General features: G+C 48.6%; 1 protein-coding gene across 2 annotated transcripts in view; it reads right to left on the reverse strand.

Moving 5' to 3' along the window:
- The window catches only part of Usp10 (ubiquitin specific peptidase 10), a 58479-nt gene extending 55382 nt beyond the window's left edge, over window positions 1-3097 (reverse strand). Inside the window, exon 1 of one of the 2 annotated variants that reach the window (XM_020158544.2) lies at window positions 2957-3097. Coding sequence is in view for 1 of the 2 variants with exons in the window: in XM_074055543.1 (XP_073911644.1) it covers window positions 2957-2977 (21 nt within the window). In the remaining variant the exon portion in view is untranslated. The remainder of the gene's footprint in view (window positions 1-2956) is intronic. The other variant, XM_074055543.1, reaches the window with a different exon arrangement.
- Window positions 3098-19552: the final 16455 nt, after the last annotated feature.

Below are 19552 nucleotides of genomic sequence, written 5' to 3' on the forward strand. Positions count from 1 at the left end.
TTGAAGAAACAACGACAGTGGCACTGGAAACATTTTTGAGTTCTTCACTATAGCAGTTCAATCTGGTAGCAGGATTCAACCAATTATTTCCAATAATATCAAAGTAGGCTACAATCTATATGAAAGTTTTAAACCATAACCTTGACAAGTCAAATTTTAAAAAATTTCTTTTTCTAATTTTTTTTTGGGGGGGGAGGTTTACTGGACTTTGAACTCAGGGCTTTGCACTTGCTAGGCAGGTGCTCTACCACTTGAGCCAAGCCCCTAGCCAACTAAGTCAATTTGAAAATGGGACCTTTACACATAACTTGTGGTTATTTCCAATAACAAACAAGCCAGACAATGTCACATCTGTGATCCCAGTACTAAGGATGAGGCAGAAGGCCTTGAGTTCAACTCCCAGTACCACCAAAAACAAACACACACCAAAAAACAAGACAGAAAACTAGTAGTATGTACGTGGTAAGCAACTAATACTTGCTGAATAAATTACTGAATAGCCATGAAGAATACAAGACCCCTAGGACAGCAGGTAATCGAACAAAACTTACTAAGATGCTTAGAAAGACCCAGGCAAGAGCCAATAATTAAATCCTGTCATATTTGACACTATTATTTCCATTACTATCTTTTTACAAATAAAACTGCTCAGGGTAGGGTATGGTGGCTCACGCCTGAAATCCCAACTACCTGGTAGGCAGAGATCAGGAGGATCGGGGTGGGCAAAAGTTAGGGAGACCACCCCCTGTCAACAGATAACCTGGGCATGGTGGTGTGTTTGCCTGTCATCCCAGCTACTTGAGGAGTAGAAGGTGGGGAAGAGGGGGAGGGCAGTAGAGCAGCACAAATAGAAGGATCAAAGTGCAGACAAGCACCAGCAGAAACTCAAGACCCTATTTGAGAAATAAAGCAAAAGGCCTGGAGGCATGGTTGTTTCAAACTCTAGTGCCATCACAAAAAAAAAAAAAAAAAAGAAGGGGGGGAGGGGGAGGGGCGAGGTTTCAGACTGCTGCTTTTGCTCCCCTTCCATGCTAGGCCTTGAAATTAAAGCTAAGTCACATTTCATGAGAATAAACCCAAGGTGTTGCACATATGTATGTTTTTGTCTAGCTGACACAGACCAATCCAACTTTCTGAAGATGTGCATACTCAGTATTGCAGTGTAAAACACAAATACTGGGACCATAAACGAAAATTACAATTATGTTTACAGATTATCACCACTACCTAACATTTCAATTAATTTTGCAATGTGATCGGTGCTTATTAAATAGAGTAAATTATGCCTAAATATGCTTCATTTATTTCAAAACCACAAACACTGCTTTACACACTAGTTCATACTGAACCTATTCTTGTCCTAACTAACTTTAAAGACATATAACTAGTATTTAAGTTGAGCAAAAGGCAAATACCAAATCTCTTAAGAAAGTCTGAATAAAACATTTCTGTGGGACTGGGGTTTGAACTCAGGGCTTCTCACTTGCAAAGAAGGCAGCGCTCTACCACTTGAGCCACATCTCCAGTTGCCAGGGCTGGCCTTAAACTGCAACCCTCCTGATCTCAACCTTCCAAGTAGCTAGGATTACAGGTGTGAGCTTAAGTGCCTTTCTGATGCAAAGAACTATACTAAACTTATAAAAGCTAAATGTTTGAGTAAGAAAAAGGTCAAACGGGAAAACAGGTCAAACGGTAGTGCACACCAAAGTTACATACCACAAATTTAACAAAACTGCAGCTTCTTGTAAGATCTGATTTTTAAAAAAGCTTTCAAGCTTTGGATCCCATGTCACATATTAATTATAAGTTATTAAAATCACTACTTAGAGCTAGGTGTGGTAGCACTTCCTATAATCCCAGCACTCGGGAGGCTGAGGCAGGAAGATCTCGAGTTGGAGCTCGGCCTGGGCTACACTGCGAAACCGTTTCAAAACAAAGCAAAAACCAACAAAAAGAACTGGCTGGCGGAATGGCTCAAGTGGTAGAGCACCTACCTAGCAAAGCATGAAGCCCCGAGTGCAAAATCCAGTACCGCCAAAAAGAAATATTTAAAAGAGGCTTAATCAGGTCGACTTCCTCTGCCCACAGACAACAAAACCCAACTGCTTGTGAAGGGGCTACGATTTTTTACTCCACGTCAGTTTCCCAAATAGCGACTTTGTTTCATTTCCCCCAAACTTCAGATGAAAGCACACTCCAGGGCTATGAGGGCGTGCAACAATTTCTAGGGGTCAGATGTCAACAGATCAAGGGTCTAACGCTACCCTGACACGGTGCTACCACGTGCTGACTTCTGCCCAGGATGACTGCGATTTGGGGGAGGCAGCCAGGAGCTCAGCTCTGCAAGCCTACCTCCCCAGACAGAAAGGTCCGTCTCGCCTTCCCCTCCCCCGCCCCAAATGGACTCTAAGTTACCCCGAGGCTGGAGGCAGGGCTGCCGGTCCGCGTTAGGGTCAGCCCGGCTGGCGTGGATGTGTGCAAAAGCTGTCACTCAAAGGCAAGTTCAAGTGTGGTCCTCGCTACTTATTTCGACTTTTCTCTGCAGCAGTAGCCGAGGCTGCTGCTCACTGACTTAAGGTCTGAGAACCCGGGCAGGCGGGGAGAACCGCCCGGGAGCGTGGGCCGGGGACACCGCACACCCCGCGGCTGTCCCCGCAGAGGCGGCCGGGCCAGCGCGGCGCCCAGGGCTCGGCCGCTGTCCCCGGGACGCGGAGGCCCCGCCAGGCCCGGCGCTGCCCGGCCTGGGAGCTGACCCTTGGCGCCCCCCGCCCGGGGGTCCTGGCGCCCGGCCTCGGGGCTGCGGGAGGCTCGGGCGTGCGCGGCGGTGAGGGGCGCGGCGCGGGCCTAGGCCGGCAGCGTGTCCGCGCCTCCCCCACCGCGCCGCCCGCCGCGCACGCCGCGCCCGCCGCCCACCGCCGAGGGCCGGGCCTTCCGTCCAGGCCGCGGCCGGGGTTACCTGTGGATTGTGGAGGGCCATGGCGGCCCGTTTCAATGGGGCTCGGCGCTGCTCCGGCTCCTCACGCCGCGTCCCCCGCCGCCGCCATCTTCTCGCCGCACGGACTCTCGCATCGGCCGCCGCGCCTGCGCAGTGGCTGCGCCGCGGGCGGGGAGGCGGCGCTCTGCGCATGCGCGTGACAGGTGGGCGTGCGCCCGGCCCACGACCTCCCGCCGGCCAGGGCTGCTCCGGCCTCCAACTCCGTGGGCTCTGCAGCTGCCCGCCCGCCACTCTTGCAGCGCGTGCACGCGGGGCTGTGGGCCTGCCAGGGGACGATCGTGCAGGTGCAGGTGACGAGGCCACCGAGTCCGCGGGCCCGGGCCTCTTCCCTCACCTGCTGGGGCCAGCCGGTGCCCACGGATGACTCTGTGCGCCCCGGAGCCCTAGAACACTCTCTACCCGCTGATCGCCCCCTCCCGACCCTCACGCTCCAGAGATCCCCTGGTCTATGGAAGTCCTTTCTCTATCCATTCATTCATTTATTCACTCTTCACTCCAAATGTTGCCTGGGCGCCTACTCTGGGCCACGCCTTTTGGTAGGCATTAGGAAAGAAAACGAAAACAAAACGTAAAGCCTGAACGTGCATGCTGAGTGCTAGGCACAGGGCCTGGCAAACACTCAGTAAGTGTTACCTATCACACACAAACGTGGGTGTATGCAGACTGCCCAGCTTCTGGGTCACTGGGCCACCCATTCACTCACCATTCCCACCTGGACCCCCTTCTTTATTTCTTTCTTCTTCTTTAGCGGTACTGAGACTTGAACTCAGGGCCTCACCCTTGCTAGGCAGGCACTGTACCTCTTAAGCCACTCCACCAGCCCTTTTCTGTATTGATTATTTTCAAGATAGAGTCTTTCCCCGGGCGCCCGTGGCTCACGCCTGTAATCTTAACTCCTCAGGAGGCAGAGATCAGGAGAAGCTAGCCTGAGCAAATAGTTCTCTAGACCCTATCTCAAATAAACCATCACACACTCTCTCTCTCTCTCTCACACACACACACACACACACACACACACACACACACACACACAAAGGGCGCCAGGGTGGCTCAAGGTGAAGGTCCTGAGATCAAGCCCCAGAGCCACCCTCTCCCCCTCCCAAGAAAAAAAAGTCTCTAGAACTATTTGCCCAGAGCTGGCTCTGAACTTTGATCCTCCTGATCTGTGCCTCCTGAGTACCTAGGATTACACGTGTGAGCCACAGGCACATGGCAAAATTTTTAAGTATTTATGTATTTATTTTTTTGTATTTGTGTGCAAGTGCGTGTGTGGTCCTGGGGAGGGAACCCAGGGCTTCCTCCCTGCTAGACAAGCGCTCTACCGCTGAGCTACACCTCCACCCCCTCCCAAAATTTGGGTGAGTATCAAGTCAGATGTGTGTGAGCACAGAGGCCAAGAGAGTGCTCAGTAAAAATTAGCTACTGTGATTAATTCTTCCTAACCGTGAGTCTGGTTTCTCTTGTCCAGCAAATACCTACAGGCAGCCGGCTGTTGCCAGGCCCCTGCTAGGCAGGGGCGGCTAACCGTAACTAGACCCATTCCCGCCGCCCATCAAGCAGACCTGGTTGCTTCAGAAGTGGGAAAGCCATGAGAAATAGAAAGTGGCAGGGAAGAATTGTTCTAAAACAAATGAGCTGAAAACATGTAACAAGCAAATACAATGTGTCAACCTTGATTGCCTCAGGGTGCCTTTTGTCTTTTTTTCTTCTTTTGGCAGTACTGGAGATTTGGACTCAGGCCAGGTGCTGTACCATCTAATCCCTACACTCCCCTCTCCCCCTTTTTTTGGCAGCACTGGGGTTTAGAACTCAGGGCCTCTCCTCTTGCTAGGCAGGCACTCTACCACTTGAGCCACTCCACCAGTCCTTTTTTGGTTGTGTATTTTCAAGATAGGGTCTCAGAAACCATTCGCCCTGGGCTAGCTTCAAACCCAGATCCTCCTGATCTCTGCCTCCTGAGTACTTAAGATTACTCCCCAATCCCTTTCTTTCTTTAGTTATTTTGCAGGTAGAGCGTTGCATTTTTTGCCTGGGGCAGGCCTCAGACTGCAGTCCTCCTACCTGTGCCTTCACGTAGTTAGGATTATAGATACGCCCCACCACACCCATCTTATTTGTTGAGATGGGCTCTCACTAACTTTTTGCCTGAGGTAGCCTCAAACTTCCATCCTCACTATCTTCACCTTCTAAATAGCTGCGGTTACAGGTGTGAGCACTTCATCCCACCCAGGGTGAGTTTTTTTAACTAGTTTTACATTTTGTTTGTCTGGGGGTTTCTGTTTTATTGGGTGGAACTGGGGTTTTAACTCAGGGCTTCATGCTTGCAAAGCCAGCCTTCTACCGCTTGAGCCACTCCTCCAGTCCAGCTTGCTCTTCTTGTTTTGGAGATGAGGTCTGTCGGGCTGTTAGCGCAAGTGTCCAGCTTAGTTTTGTTTTTTTAGTTTACTTTATCTTTTTTCAGTACTGGGGATTGAACCCAGGGCCTCCTGCATGCTAGGCAGACCTCCATCCCTTGCCTTGTCTTTGTTTTTGTTTTGTTTGAAACAGAGTCTCTCTATGGTCTCAAACTCTTGAACTCTAGTTGTCCTCCTGCTCCAGCCTCCAGAATTCTGGGATTATAGGTGTGCACCACCATGCCAGGCTTAGTTTCACTGCTTATTTTCTGATATTTGGATAAATTTGAATATGGATTCAATGTAGATGATTACTGAAATATTGGTAATTTTCACAGCGTAAAAATGATTCCTAGCACTCTGGAGGTAGAGGCCAGAGCAACCGCAGGTGTGGGAGTGACACAAGTGGTAGAGCTCCTGCATTGCAGTGGGAAGCCTTGAGTTCAAATCCCAGTCCACCAAAAAAGAGGGAAAAAATTATAAGCTCCAGGCCAAACTTGGCTATATAGCCAGACCCTGTCTCAAAACAAACTAAAAAATGAAAGGGGGGGAGGGGTATGGATATTGTGTTCATTGACAGACTATCTGTTGTTAGAAGACTCCTGAAGAATTCAGGGATGGGGACGGGCAGGATTGTATTCTAGCTACTTAGGAGGCAGAGACTGGCAGGCTAGAGACTCAAGGCCAGCCTGGCCAATACTTCATGACAACACATCTCCAAAATAATCAGAGCTAGCCAGCGCCAGTGAGGCTCACACCTGTAATCCCAGCTACTCAGGAGGCAGAGATCAGGAGGATCGAGGTTCTAAGCTAGCCCAGGAAAGTTGTTTGTGAGACCCTATCTCGAAAAAAATCCATCACAAAAAGGGGCTGGTGGAGTGGCTCATGGTGTAGGCCCTGAGTTCAAACCCAAGTACTGCAAAATAAACAGATAAATAAGTAACCAGAGCAAAATGGACTGGAGGTGTGGCTCAAGTGGTAGAGCACCTGCTTTGCAAGTGGGAAGCCATGAGTTCAAACCCCAGTCCCACCCCCCCACCCCTCACCAAAAGAAAGAAAGAGAAAAGAAAAGAACATTTGTGTTTGGCAATGTGACAGAAAATATCCACCATCCACCACTAAAAATGACCTTCCCTTTTAGGAATATGCTTTTTAGAAAAATAACTTTCCTTCCCTTTCCTAAGTATGTTATCTGTATAAAGCTGAATTGTCTTCATATACTTCAAAAAAAAACATGGTACCAATGGAACACAGCAGCCAGTATCAAAATTCAGCTGCTTTTCTCATTAATTCTGATATTAAAGTAATTTGAAAAAATACAAAATATTGCTGCTCTTCTCGCTGAAATGATTTATTTTGGAAAACAGTTATTTTTAACAAAAATGTTTTGTTTTGTTTTGGCTTTGGTTTGGTTGAGACAGGATTTTGATATATAGTCCAGGCTGGCCTTGAACTTGTGAACCTACTGTATCAGCCTCCTGAGTTCTGGGATTATAGACATGCACAACCACACTGGATTAAGTGGGTTTTTTTTATTTTTTAAGTTACATCGTGATGGTCCATGACTGTAATCCCAGCACTTGGGAGGTGGAGGCAGGAGAACTTAGAGTTCAAAAGCCAGCCTAGGCTACATGGTAAGACCCTATTTCAAAAAAAGGGAGGGCTAGTAGAGCGAATCAAGTGGTAAGAACACTTGCCTAGCAAGCATGAAGCCTGAGTTCAAGCCACAGTGCTACCAGTAAAAAGTGAAAAGTCAAGTCCCTCCCTCCAAAACCATTGATTCTGGGGCTGAGGGGAGCAGCTCAAGTTGTAGAGCACCTATCTAGCAAGCATAAAGCGCTGAGTTCAAAACCCCATACTGCCAAAAAAAAAAAAAACAAGGTTGACTCTGTAGGCCAAGAAATGAATTTATTATTGCTAATAGCTATACATATTTCATTACCTGTTCTCATTTTTAATATAAGAAACAGAAATACATATAATGCAAAAAACCAGAAGCATATAGAGTCAGCAGTGGCATGCGTGTGCGTGTGCGTGTGCGTGTGTGTGTGTGTGTGTGTGTATATATGCGTGTGATGTGTCCCTGTGTTAGGGACAGAAACTGAAGCCTGGAGCTGAGCCACATCTCCGAACTTCAACAGTAAGCTTAAGAAGGGAAAGAAGCTTGGCACCAGTAGCTCACGCCTATAATCCTAACTACCAGGGAGGCTCAGATCAGGAGGCTGGAGGTTGAAAGCCAGCTGGAGAAAATATCCTCCAGACCCCATCTCCAAAATACCCAGAGCAAAATGCACTGGAGGTGTGGCCCAAGCTCAAAGTCCTGAGTTCAAACTCCAGTCCCACAAGAAAAAGAACAGAAAGAGACCAGAGACCATGAAGTGTGTGACCTCCAGCTCTGGGTGCCTGCTACTTCAACTTCAGTCCCTCTGCCTGCTGGAACTTGCTTTCCCCTGGGGCACTAAACCCTTCCCCTGCTCACATCCTTCTCAGAAGAACTCCCAGACCAACTAGGCTTTGGGGAATCACAGTTTCCTCCTGTGATTCTGCTTGATCTCTCTGCTGCCCTGGTCCCCAGCTGCCATCCTGTGATGCACCTATTTCATGTGTTGTATTTCCTGCTCCTACCCTGGGATCCAGGCTCGGGGAAGTTAGGCATGTGCTTTTGTGCCCTGAGATGTCTGCAGCACCTAGACCAGTTCCAGGTGCTTGGTGGGTACTCGATAAATATTTGTTGAATGAATAGATGACCTCATTTAAGTCTTACAGGATCTAACCAGGTGAATACTACTGGTTTCCCCCCTGTAGAACATGAAAGAGAACAAGGGACTTACCTGGCACTCAGAAGTGGCACAGATTCTGATTTTAAAATGCAGATTTGCCTAATACAGATTTTCACCTTGGAAATTGAGCCAAACCACGTTCCATAAAAAGACATTTCTGCTGGGGGCCAGTGGCTCACACTTGTATCCTAACTATTCAGCCAGCCCTGGCAAATAGTTCTCAAGACCCTATCTTGGAAAAAAAAAAAACCCATTACAAAAAAGGCTGGTAGAGTGGCTCAAGGTGTAGGCCCTGAGTTCAAGTCCCAGTACCATGAAAAAAAAAAAAAGACATTTCTGAGATATCATGAGGGATGCTGGGTAAGAAGGCCTGGAAGAGGGGGAGGGGGTAAGGGAGGTGGCGGGGGGGGGGGGGGGGGAAGGGAGGAGAAATGACTCAAACATTGTATGCACATATGAATAAAATAAAAATTAAAAAAAAAAAGAAGAAGGCCTGGAGGACACATTGGCAGCTTTTCATTGCTGTGACAAATCCTTGAGAAACTGACTTAGAGGAGAAAAGGTTTGTTTGGGCTCATGGCCCCATTGTGGTGGGTCTGTGCTGAGCAGAACATCACGTTGTCATAGTGGGCCAAAGCTGCTTACTTCATGGCAGCTGGAAAGCCATGAGAGAAAGAGAGAGAGAGAGAGAGAGAAAGAGAGAGAGCATGAGGCATGAGAGGGCCCCAAGGGCACACCTCCAAAGACTCACTCCCTTCAACTAGGAACACCTCCATAGCCCATCAAACCATGAACCCATCAATGGATTAATCAGGAGGTCAGAGCCCTCATGAGCCTATCCCTTCCCCAAAGCCTTGCCTCTGCCTTTCAAACCTTCAACATGAGAGTCCCTGGGGGACATTTCAGACCCAAAACATAGCAAGGATACCAATGAAATTTTTTTGTCAGCACTGGCGTATGAACTCAGGGCCTCATACTTGCTTGGCAGGTGCTCTTACTGCTTGAGCCAGCTGTTTTTTGCTATGTTTGTTTGTTTCAGTACTGGAGCTTGGACTCAGGGCCTTGACTGCTTGCTAGGCTTGCTAGGCAGGTGCTCGACCCCTTGAGCCCTTTTTCATGTTGGGTATTTTCGACTGGCTTCAAACTGATCTTTGCCTCCTGAGTAGCTAGGATTATAGCTCGTAAGCCATGAGTGCCTGGCCAATAAAATTATTTACTAAATAAGTATGTTAGATGTGATAATGGTGGGGTAATTTATGTAAGAAGAGACAGTTTCTTGTTTTATGAAAGATGTAGAGAATGAATGACCTCACGTATGGAATTTGCTTTAAAACATGTAAGGACAAACCAGGAAGACGATTAGATGGAGCAAATAAGGCCTTGATAGCTGTGGCGTCTGAGCCCTGTGTTAGCTCTGCTCAGTTGAGCAGCAGGCACAAGAGGGGAAAGAAAGGCCCATGGGGGAGAAGAGGAGGCAGCCAGCAGAGGCTTGGAAGCATCAGATAGGGTAAGTCTGCCTCCTTTGGAGGAGAAGGAAAAGCAGGAGAGCCGGGGAGAGAGGCATGCACTGAAGAGCATCCCAGAATTATAGCAAGGCCACTGGGGAGTCATAGAGCCACAACTGCCTAGTAGAGAAGCCCCATGTGTCTTAGAAAACAACCAGCTGTATTAGTGTCCTGTGACTGCTGTAACAAATAAGCCACAACATAGGTGGCTTAAAACAAGAATTTATTCTCTCACAATACTGGAGGTTGGAAGTTCAAATCCAGGCATTGGCAGGGGGATGGTGTCTTGAGAGGCTCTTGAGGGAGCCTTAGTCCATCCATTTTGAACATTTATACAGATAGAGGTTTAGGGCTGGAGGTGTGGCTCAAGTGGGAGAGTGCCCTGAGTCACTTCCCAGTTCTGCTAAAACCAGAACAGAGGTTTATGTAGCTTAGGGCTCTGCCAGCATCGATCTGGTGCAGTCCCCTTCCTCCATGGCAGGAGTTCATGGGGAGACAGAACAAGCTCAGAGCCCTCTTCCTTTTTTTTTTTTTTTTTTTTTTTTTTTTGTGGTCCTAGGGGGTGGGAGGGATTGAACCCAGGGCCTAGTGCATGCTGGGTAAGAGCTATAAGGTAGAGCTACATCCCCAGCCTCTTCCTCTTCTTATAAAGCCACCAATGCCACATTGGGGCCCCACCCTCCTGACCCTCTCTCATCCTAGTTATCTTGCAAAGTCCCTACCTCCAAATATTATCATCAGCGTATGAACTGTGGGAGACACATTCAAACTACAGCAGCAGGACCCTCCCCCCCACCCCGCTACTCCCTGCTCTGGGGCTTGTCACATCATTGGTCCAGCCTGCCTGCCTTCTTTCTGTCTGTCTGTCTCTCTGTGTCACTTAATGAGGACAACACAGACCATTTTCCATACACAACCAAATTAGCTCTGTTTTGTTTTGTTGAGACAAACCCAAGCTACATGAAGAGGCTACATAGAGGAGGGCCAAGACGCTCCAGTCCTCAACGCAGCCCAGCTGAGCTTCCTGCTGATGGCCAGCACCCCCTCCCCTCCCCCTGAGAGCTGATAGCAGTTACCTGTTGTGTGGAGCTGCCTGACAGGCCAGCTGTACCCCCACAGACACAAGACATTGTTCATGGGAGTGGTGACATGGGAATGGTGGTGGTGGTGACAGTGGCATCACTACGGTAGTAACTATGATAGTAGCAGTAGAAACCTTCTGTATTGGTAGAAGAAATATGCCTGTCTGTTCTGCACTCCACTCCCAGAACCTTTTTTTGGTGGTGGTAGTGGGGTTTGAACTCAGGGCTTCATGCTTTCTAGGCAGGTGCTCTACCACTTGTGCCACCATTCTGCCAGCCCTTCTTTACATTGGATATTTTTGAGATAGGATCTATTTGCCTAGGCTAGCTTCGATCCTCCTGATGTCTGCCTCCTGAGTAGCTAGGATTATAGGCGACCAGCTGTCAAGTACTATTTATTTCACTTAATAACCATCAGTCACTGGCAAACAGGTTCTTCTATTCCAATCTTAATTACTAATGGTAACTCTTAGATCACACAGTACACTTCATGCAGTGATAAATCAGTTACAACATGGCTGAGGAAGGGTTAAAGTGACTCTAGGGTTCAAAGGGACCTTGCTGAAGGCAAAAGCAGAACTGATACAGATGCTAAGAGGGTCCCTGCAGGTGGTGAGATAAGAGATTAACACAAGGAGCCTAGTCACAGAGACTGTGGCCCTGGGGTGTCAAAATGCAGAACTGATTCCAGGTGCAGAGCTGGCTCCAGACTTATTGGGTCCAGAAGAAGAGGATGGCGTGAGTGACAAGGGGTCGGAGCTGAGCTGAAGCTCATGACACGCACACAGATGGCTGATGACTGGTCGGTGTGATGACTGGTTGGTGTGATGACTGGTCAGTGTGTGTGTGGTCATCCTCCAGCATCAGGTGTCCTTCCTTTTACATTGCCTAAGCGAGAAATTTCCATCATTCCTTGCTCTGGTGTGTTTGAGAAATTCATAGGCCTGGTTTTTCTGATAAGGTTATGATATGTCTGTGTGTCCATGTGTTCCTGATTTAGTTTGATAAGTTCACAGGTGGTAATATTTCATCTGTGTAAGTTATCTACAGTCTGTCCATTGGGGCTGGACAGATGGGGCTTGTTCACTTGCACGAACATGATGTAGAGTCGTTCTGCCTCAGCATTTGCACTCAAAACAGAGCACATTGCTGTTTTATAAAATGGAGTTGCTCAGGGCAAGGACCAGCCTGAAAGCCACTGCTCCATACTGTGTGGAGGAACTTGGAACAGCACAACTTGATCTCCATCCTGGGTCTTTCGGGCTCCTCCCAGGAGGCTCCAGAGCCACTGAGGATGGTGTGTGTGTGTGTGTGTGTGTGTGTGTGTGTGTGCGCGCGCACCACACAATTGTGGCCTTGGAAGAAGCCAAGCAGATGTAGGCCCAGGCAAAGAGAGAGACAGACAGACAGACAGAGGGAGAGAGAGGAAGAGACCTGGTGAAGTTACTTAAGGCCCTGGACGCAGCTCACCTGGAACTGGGGACAACCCACAAGCTCCCACAAAGGCCATCTGAACAAGGCCTTTACTACCTCATGCCCCACCCCCAGATCTACACTACCTTGGGTTGGGGTTCTATTAGTTGCAATCAAATGAAGGTCATAAATACAGACTGTTGTGGACAGTGGCTGTTCTGCAGAGCCATTCTGAAAAGTTAAAAACAAGACTTTGTTGACAGTAACAACTCTGCTTTAGAAGAAACAAGAAGATAGTTTATTCTGAGCCAAATCTGAGTAACCACGGCCTGGGGAACAGGGACTCAAGTTACATCGAATAACATGTTCTTCCATGGGAAAGGGTCCATGATGTCCTACAGTCACTGAAAAGGAAATTATGAACTGGCAGAGTGCCTCAAGAGGTAAGAACACCTGCCTAGCAAGCATAAGGCCTGGAGTTCAAACCCCAGTGCTACCAAAAAAAAATTCAAAAGAAAATCAATGTGTTTACAAAACATGAGTGGGGTCATGATTGGTGGGCTACAGCAGGCCTGGAAAGCTCTTCTATGGGATTTAGATGGTTTGGGGTTTTTTTGTTGTTGGTTTGGGCAATACTAGGGTTTGAACTCAGGACCTTGTGCTTGCTAGGCAAGAATTCTACCACTTGAGCCATGCCTACAGCCCAGGCTTGTTTTTGTTGTTGTTTGTGTTGCTATGTAGCCCAAGCTGCCTTTGAACTTGAGATCCTCCTGCTTTGGCCTCCCCAGTGCTGGGATTATAGTCTGGGATTAAGGCGTGCACCACCACACCTGCCTGCCTCTCACATTCTAAGCCTTAGTGGAGGCTACTAAAGAAAGCTTAGCGATTTCCAAGAATTCTAAGAGTCACAGGATGGGTTAGATACCAAGGTTAATATAAATGACAATTAAAGACAGGTCAAGGAAGCCCCAAGGTAATTTTGGCTCTTGACCTACTGCATTCCATCTCTCCACAATCTACTTGTTCAGGTCAAGGTCAAGCATTCAAGTCAAGGTCAAACCACTGCAGGATCTCTAACAGAGATGCAGCTTCTTCAGAGAACTTCAGTTCACAACAAAGACTTCTGGGTCCAGCAGGGCATAAAAACAGGAGTCTGGGGCATGTCTACTTCACCTTAAACTACTTCACCTCAGCAGGGCGCCGGTGGCCCACACCTGTAATCCCAGTTACTCAGGGGGCAGAGATCAGGAGGTTCAAGGTTCAAAGCCAGCCCAGGCAAATAGTTCACAAGACCCAATCTCCAAAAAAAAAAAAAAATCACAGAAAAGGGCCGGTGGAGTGGCTCAAGGTATAGGCCCTGAGTTCAAATCCTAGTACTGCAAAAAGAAGTACTTCACATAAAAATCTAAAGCCCAGCACAGGAAGCTTGGTGTCCTCCAAGGAGTGAGATGGCAGCATCTAGGCTCCTGTTTTTTTTACTTAGTTATTTATTTTTGGCAGCACCGGGGTTGAACTCGGGGCCTCACACTTGCTAGGCAGGTGCTCATACTGTTTGAGCTATTCTGCCAGCCCAGGCTTGTCTTTTTTTCCCACAGGAAATCTAGAAAGCTTCCAAACCCAGCTTCTGGTTTGGTAAGGTAACACCAGCCTGCCCCTGTGGCTACTTTGTGCAACCTCAGGAGGCCATGGAGACCACAGGCGGCAGACACTGGCCCTTGCCCTTGGGCTATGACTTTTAAAGTGGGGTCCCTAACCCTTCAGTGGGAGTTGTTAGGCTGTCAGGAAGGTAATCACCTGGGCCCCATCCCCCAACCTCCTGGATCAGCAAGTCTGGGAGCAGATAGGCAGATAACCCCTTGAGGGGTTCTGCTGTGCATGTAGGGGAGAACCTCAGATGGCCTTTGAGCTAACTCGAACTCAGGGCCTCCTCTTGCTAGGCAGGAACTCTACTGATTGAGTCACTCCTCCAGCCCTGTTTTTATATTGGGTTTTTTTGAAGTAGAGGGTCATGAACAGTTTGCCATGGGCTGGCCTTTAACCTTGATCGTCCTGATCTCTGCCTCCTGAGTAGCTAGGATCATTGGTGTGAGCCACTGGCACCCAGCTGGTATAATTTTTCTGTATGTGGCACATGGGGAAATGGCGGAAGGTGAGATTGTTTTCCTGAGTACATACAAATTTCTACCCTGTCCTAATCCCATTTATCTTTGAGGACAGGATGGTTGCAGGTCAGAAGACCCTCTTCAGGTGGCCTGGCACAAACTGGATCTAAGATGGCTGCCAGAGTGACAGCCAGACAGCTTCAGCTTCATTGTGATCCTCCTGCTAAGTGTCACCACCCCCCCCCCCAGCGCTGTGACAGTCAATTGCCCTAGCTATGACTGGAAAGAAACACAAAAGAAGTAGGAAAAAAGCAACACTGGATTTTCCAGAAAAATCTCCATCCACTCCCAGAAAAGTCAGGAAACCCCTCTAGTCTATTGGCCTATTCCTCTCCTCATTCCTCTCACTCCATCTCTAGACCTCCAGACCACCAAGGGCTGACAAGTTGACTTAGGGCTTTCTCTACCACTTCTACTTTTGGCCACAAATGAAGGTCTCCTCTGATGCTCACTTTGTACTCAGCCTTGTGATTGGTTCCACAATTCTGAGGGGGTTGGGGGAAGGACCCAATTTGGGGGCAAAAACTAAGGTTAGGGCAAGTTCAGGACTCATAGAAAATATGTAACTTTCGCTGGGATCACGCTCATGGGGCCCAGGAACTGCCATGCTCATTGATTATTGGATGGAATCCCCTGGCTCCTCCCTTCCCATAGATTAGCATAAGTTTTAAGAGCACCTAGAGAAGAGAAGCACCAAATTCCACCTGTGCCCACCCTGCTCTCTTTTATAATTCCCTTCCCTAACTTCTAAACTCCCTTTACATCTGCGTGTCCTGCCATGGATTCTTCCAAGTGGGACACAAAGAATTTGGAAGTCTTCTCATTACAGACTGCACTGTGCTACTAACAGTGTGAGGCACTCGTGGCTCACATCTGTATCCTAGCTACTCAGGAGGCAGAGATCAGAAGGATCACAGTTCAAAGCCAGCCCAGGCAAATAATTCATGAGACCCTGTCTCAAAAAAATCCTTCACAAAAAAGGGCGGGTGGAGTGGCTCAAGGTGTAGGCCCTGTGTTCAAGTTCCAGTACCACAAAAGCAAATTTTTTTTAATGATCTGATGAAATTTTTAGTTTATTCTTGGACCATGGTTAACAGAGGGTAACCAAAACCACAGAAAACAAAATCATGGCTAAGGAGGAGCTCCTGCTTTTTTTTTTTTTTTGTAGTATTGGAGTTTGAACTCAGGGCCTACACCTTGAGCCACTCCACCAGCCCTTTCTTGTGATTTTTTTTTTTTTTGAAACAGGGTCTCATGAACTGTTTGACCAGGCTGGCTTTGAACTTCGATCCCCCTGATCTTTGCTTCCTGAGTAGCTGGGATTATAGGCATGAGCCACTGGCACCTGGCAATACCTGTTTATCTCAGTTATTTTGTCACAGTGGTGGAAAGCTAACACAGATGTAGATATTTAAAAACAGATAGATTGTAATAATTGGGTCATAGAATTATGGAGTCGGCAGTTCCAACATCTGTAAGGGGGGCCAGCTGTCTAGAGACCCAGGGAAGAGCAGTTGACTGCTGGAAGAATTCCTCCTTTGCCCAGGGGAATCTTAGTCTTTGTTCTCAGAAGGCCTTCAACTGATTGGATCAGACCCACCCAGATCATGGAGGGGAATCTTTTTTTCTCAAAGTCTAACAGTTTGAATGTTAATCACATCCAAACACACTTTCTGAGAAACTTTTAGAATCATGTCTGACCCCGGTAACTGGGTGCTGTGGCCCAGCCAAGTTGCTACATAAAATTAGCCATCAGAGATACAATAACTAGAGGAAGATGCTAGGCCTGAGAAATTGAAAGCCAGACCGTGAAACATAGTAACCATCTCGAGCCACTGCCCTGCAGGAGAATGTCCTGAACAGTCAGCTGGCCACCCTCCCTGCCAACTTTCATATATATGTGTGTTTTATTTTGGTGGTACTGTGGTTTGAACTCAGGACCTTGTAGTTTCTAGGCAGGTGCTCTACCACTTGAGCCACACCTCCCTGCTATCTTTGTGGCATCTTTCTAGGTGGTGACCAGACAGTTGTTGAATCTTGGGCTGTCAGGTAAAAGACACAGAAGTCTTCTTTCCCATTTCTTAGGAGTGTTGTGGGGATACACTTATCCCTAGTTAATAACAGAGGGAGCTGGGCACCGGTAGCTCGTGCCTGTAATCCTAGCTACTCAAGAGGCAGAGATCAGGAGGATCATGGTTCGAAGCCAGGATGGGCAAATAGTTTGTGAGACCCTATCTCAAAAAAAACCCATCACAGAAAAGGGCTGGTGGAGTGGCTCAGGTGTAGGGCCTGAGTTCAAACCCTAGTACTGCAAAAAAAAAAAAAAAGAGTAACAGAGGGAAAGGGGGGAGGGAAAGCCAGGCCACAGAAGTGCAGGGGATCCTGGTTTAGGCAAAATTAAGTCAGTGTCTTTTATGGGACTCTCAGATTCATATCCTCTCTCCAGACTTCCCCCAACACTCTCCCATAAGGCCACTGGTGGCAGGCCCCACCCGAAGGAACTCTGATCCCCAACCATCTCACCTCACAGTGCAAGGAACTGAAACTTAAAGACATGACGGGGCTTGCCCAGGTGTCCTTCAGCAGAGCCAAAGCTAAAAGCTGCACGTCCTGACTCACAGTCCCAGGCTCCAAGAGGCGGTCAGTCCCCATTCTAAAACAGGGGACACTAAGGAAGGCCTTGCTCCATGCAGACGAGAGCTGAATTGAATTTCAGCCTGGAACAAGCAGAAGCCGAGACACTGGTGGGCTTGGGAACCTAGAGCAGCCTATAGAACTCATCTATTTTTAGCATCTTTGGGTGACTGCAAAAGAGCAGCCAGGGCCCCTGGGGGCATGAGTCACTATCCCAGCCTGGTAAGCCATCCTGTGGAACTCAGCCAGCGGATGCTGGAGGCCCCAGTCAAAGCCTGGGCCAGGCCCCAGGGCTTCCTGCTACAGGAAGGGCACCTGGGAGTGTGCTCCCCCGAGGTGCAGCAGGTGTGAGTGCCTATGGGGGTGGCTCCACCCTTCCCTGGCTCTCCAGAGCTGGGAGCTGTGTCCACTCCAGAGCAGGCAATGCTTAAGCAGCAAGAAGCCCCATGGCTCAGCTTCTGAACAGAGCAAACCCGCAGTTGTTGGCTGTGGATTGGACTCAGCCTGCGAAGGGCTGTGCGAGGAGAAAAAGGCCGGAGCACGGTGGTCCTCAAGCTTGAGTCAGCATCAGAATCAGCCCAGGAGTGGCTGGTGCGTCCGACACAGATGGGCTGATAGCACACATTTCTTTTCTTTTTTGGTGCAGTACTGGCATTTGAACTTGGTTTGAACTTGGGGTCCCAAGCTCCTGCCACACCTGGTCCAGTCACCCTTGCCCTCTGGAGTGTGTCCTGGTCCCAGCTCTCATAGGTCTGAGGTGAACCCTGCTTCCACAACCTGTAATTCTTAGGAGACCCATGCAATTGAGGAACCAGGTGGAATATTGTTTTAGTATTTTAAACAGCTGTACTGAGATGTAATTCAGATACTTTTTTTTTTGCGTTACTGGGGCTTGAACTCAGGACCTTTACCTTGAGCCACTCCACCAGCCCTATTTTTGTGAAGGGTTTTTCAAGATAGGGTCTCATGAACTATTTGCCTGGGCTGGCTTCGAACCTTGATCCTCTTGATCTCTGCCTCCTGAGTAGATGGGATTACAGACGTGAGCCACCAGTACCCAACTCTTTGGCTTCTTTTACTTAACATATGTGTTCCAAGTCCATCCATGTTGTAGACCTGTCAGTGCCACATTCCCTTTTAGGGCTTGAATGAACCAATTTTGTATTTCCATCCATGCACTGGTGGACTTTAATGTTTGCGGTGAACAAATTGACTGTCTTGAAATTCATGAGCCATAGACACACTGAGAGTAAATTTCACTGTATGCTAATTAAATGAAAACAAAGGATGGGGCGGAGGGTGCAGCACAATGGCTGAGCACTTGCCTAGCATGCTGGAGACCCTGGACTTGATTCCCAGTGCCACCAAAAAAAAAAAAAAAAAAAAACCCATAGCAGCTTTGTATGAACCAGCTGTCACTGTAACAAGTACTTGAATAAGTCCACCTGGGAAGAGATGTTTACTTTGGCTCATGGTTTTGGAGGAGGCAGTGGCCTGTGGCAGTGAAGTACAGACCTGTTCATATCATGGCCCAGTGTGAAGGAGAGGAAGAGACTAGCCCCACAGTCACCGTGACCTAGGATCTGCCATGAGGCTCCACCTCTCAAAGGTGACTCTCCATGACAACAGGTGCCTTTGGTGTCAGAGCCTCAGTCCTGACTCAGCCACTTGGCAGTGGACTGCCAGTGCGGGCTCAGGTGACAGCACCCCCATTACAGCTTTCTAATTGTTGTAATTATCTTTTGCACTGCTTGGGATGGAATCCAGGACCTTGCACATGCCATGTGAACTTGCTCCACCTAAGCCTTGCTCCAGCCCACTGGGCATTTGTTTTGCTCCACTCATAGACTCCTGCACAGACAGCTGGAGTGCAGGTTTGCCAGGCCTTCCTAAGGGGCTGGGTGAGGACGGGGAGACACGCTCTGCTCTCAGCAGGCAACACTGGCAGGGCTTTTACATAGCCCTGCTGGCCGGGGCAGCAGCCTCTGGACACATGCTCCATTGTGGTTTGGAGACAGGACTGCAGAATCACCAACACACCTTCTAGCAACAACTGCCATCCTTTTGTGAGGATCCTAAGGAGTGGAATAGTGATGGTTTCCTGAAAACCACATGGCTTCTGCTATTACACTGGGGACATTTGCTCTGGTTGCCTCTGACTTTCCCTTACTGGGAAAATGCTGAGTCTTCGGACGCGCTCAGGAAGGAACCCAGGTGAGGAACAGCAAGTTGTGGCCGAGTTAGGGGCTGTGGGCTCACACACAAATCTTAACCCAGTGGCCAGGTGGGATGGGTGTGCAAGTGCCTCTCTCCACCCCCAGGGTGCTGCGTGGCCAAAGCTGTGCAGTGGTGACTGGGGTTGTCTGCGGGTGGCCTTGAAAACAACCCAAGGGCAGTGGAATGAGCCTGCTTTTCTTGGGACAGAGGAAGATGTGACCTCTGTCCTCACAGGCGTGGCCTCTGTCCTCACAGGCGTGACCTCTGTCCTCACAGGCGTGGCCTCTGTCCTCAAAGGTGCCCCTGCACCTCTGACACAGATACAAACTGCTTGTCTGAAGTTGTTTCCCTCAGTTTCTGGTCTCCCTTCC

This window comes from Castor canadensis, chromosome 15 (assembly GCF_047511655.1).
Source record: "Castor canadensis chromosome 15, mCasCan1.hap1v2, whole genome shotgun sequence".
Taxonomy (NCBI): domain Eukaryota; kingdom Metazoa; phylum Chordata; class Mammalia; order Rodentia; family Castoridae; genus Castor; species Castor canadensis.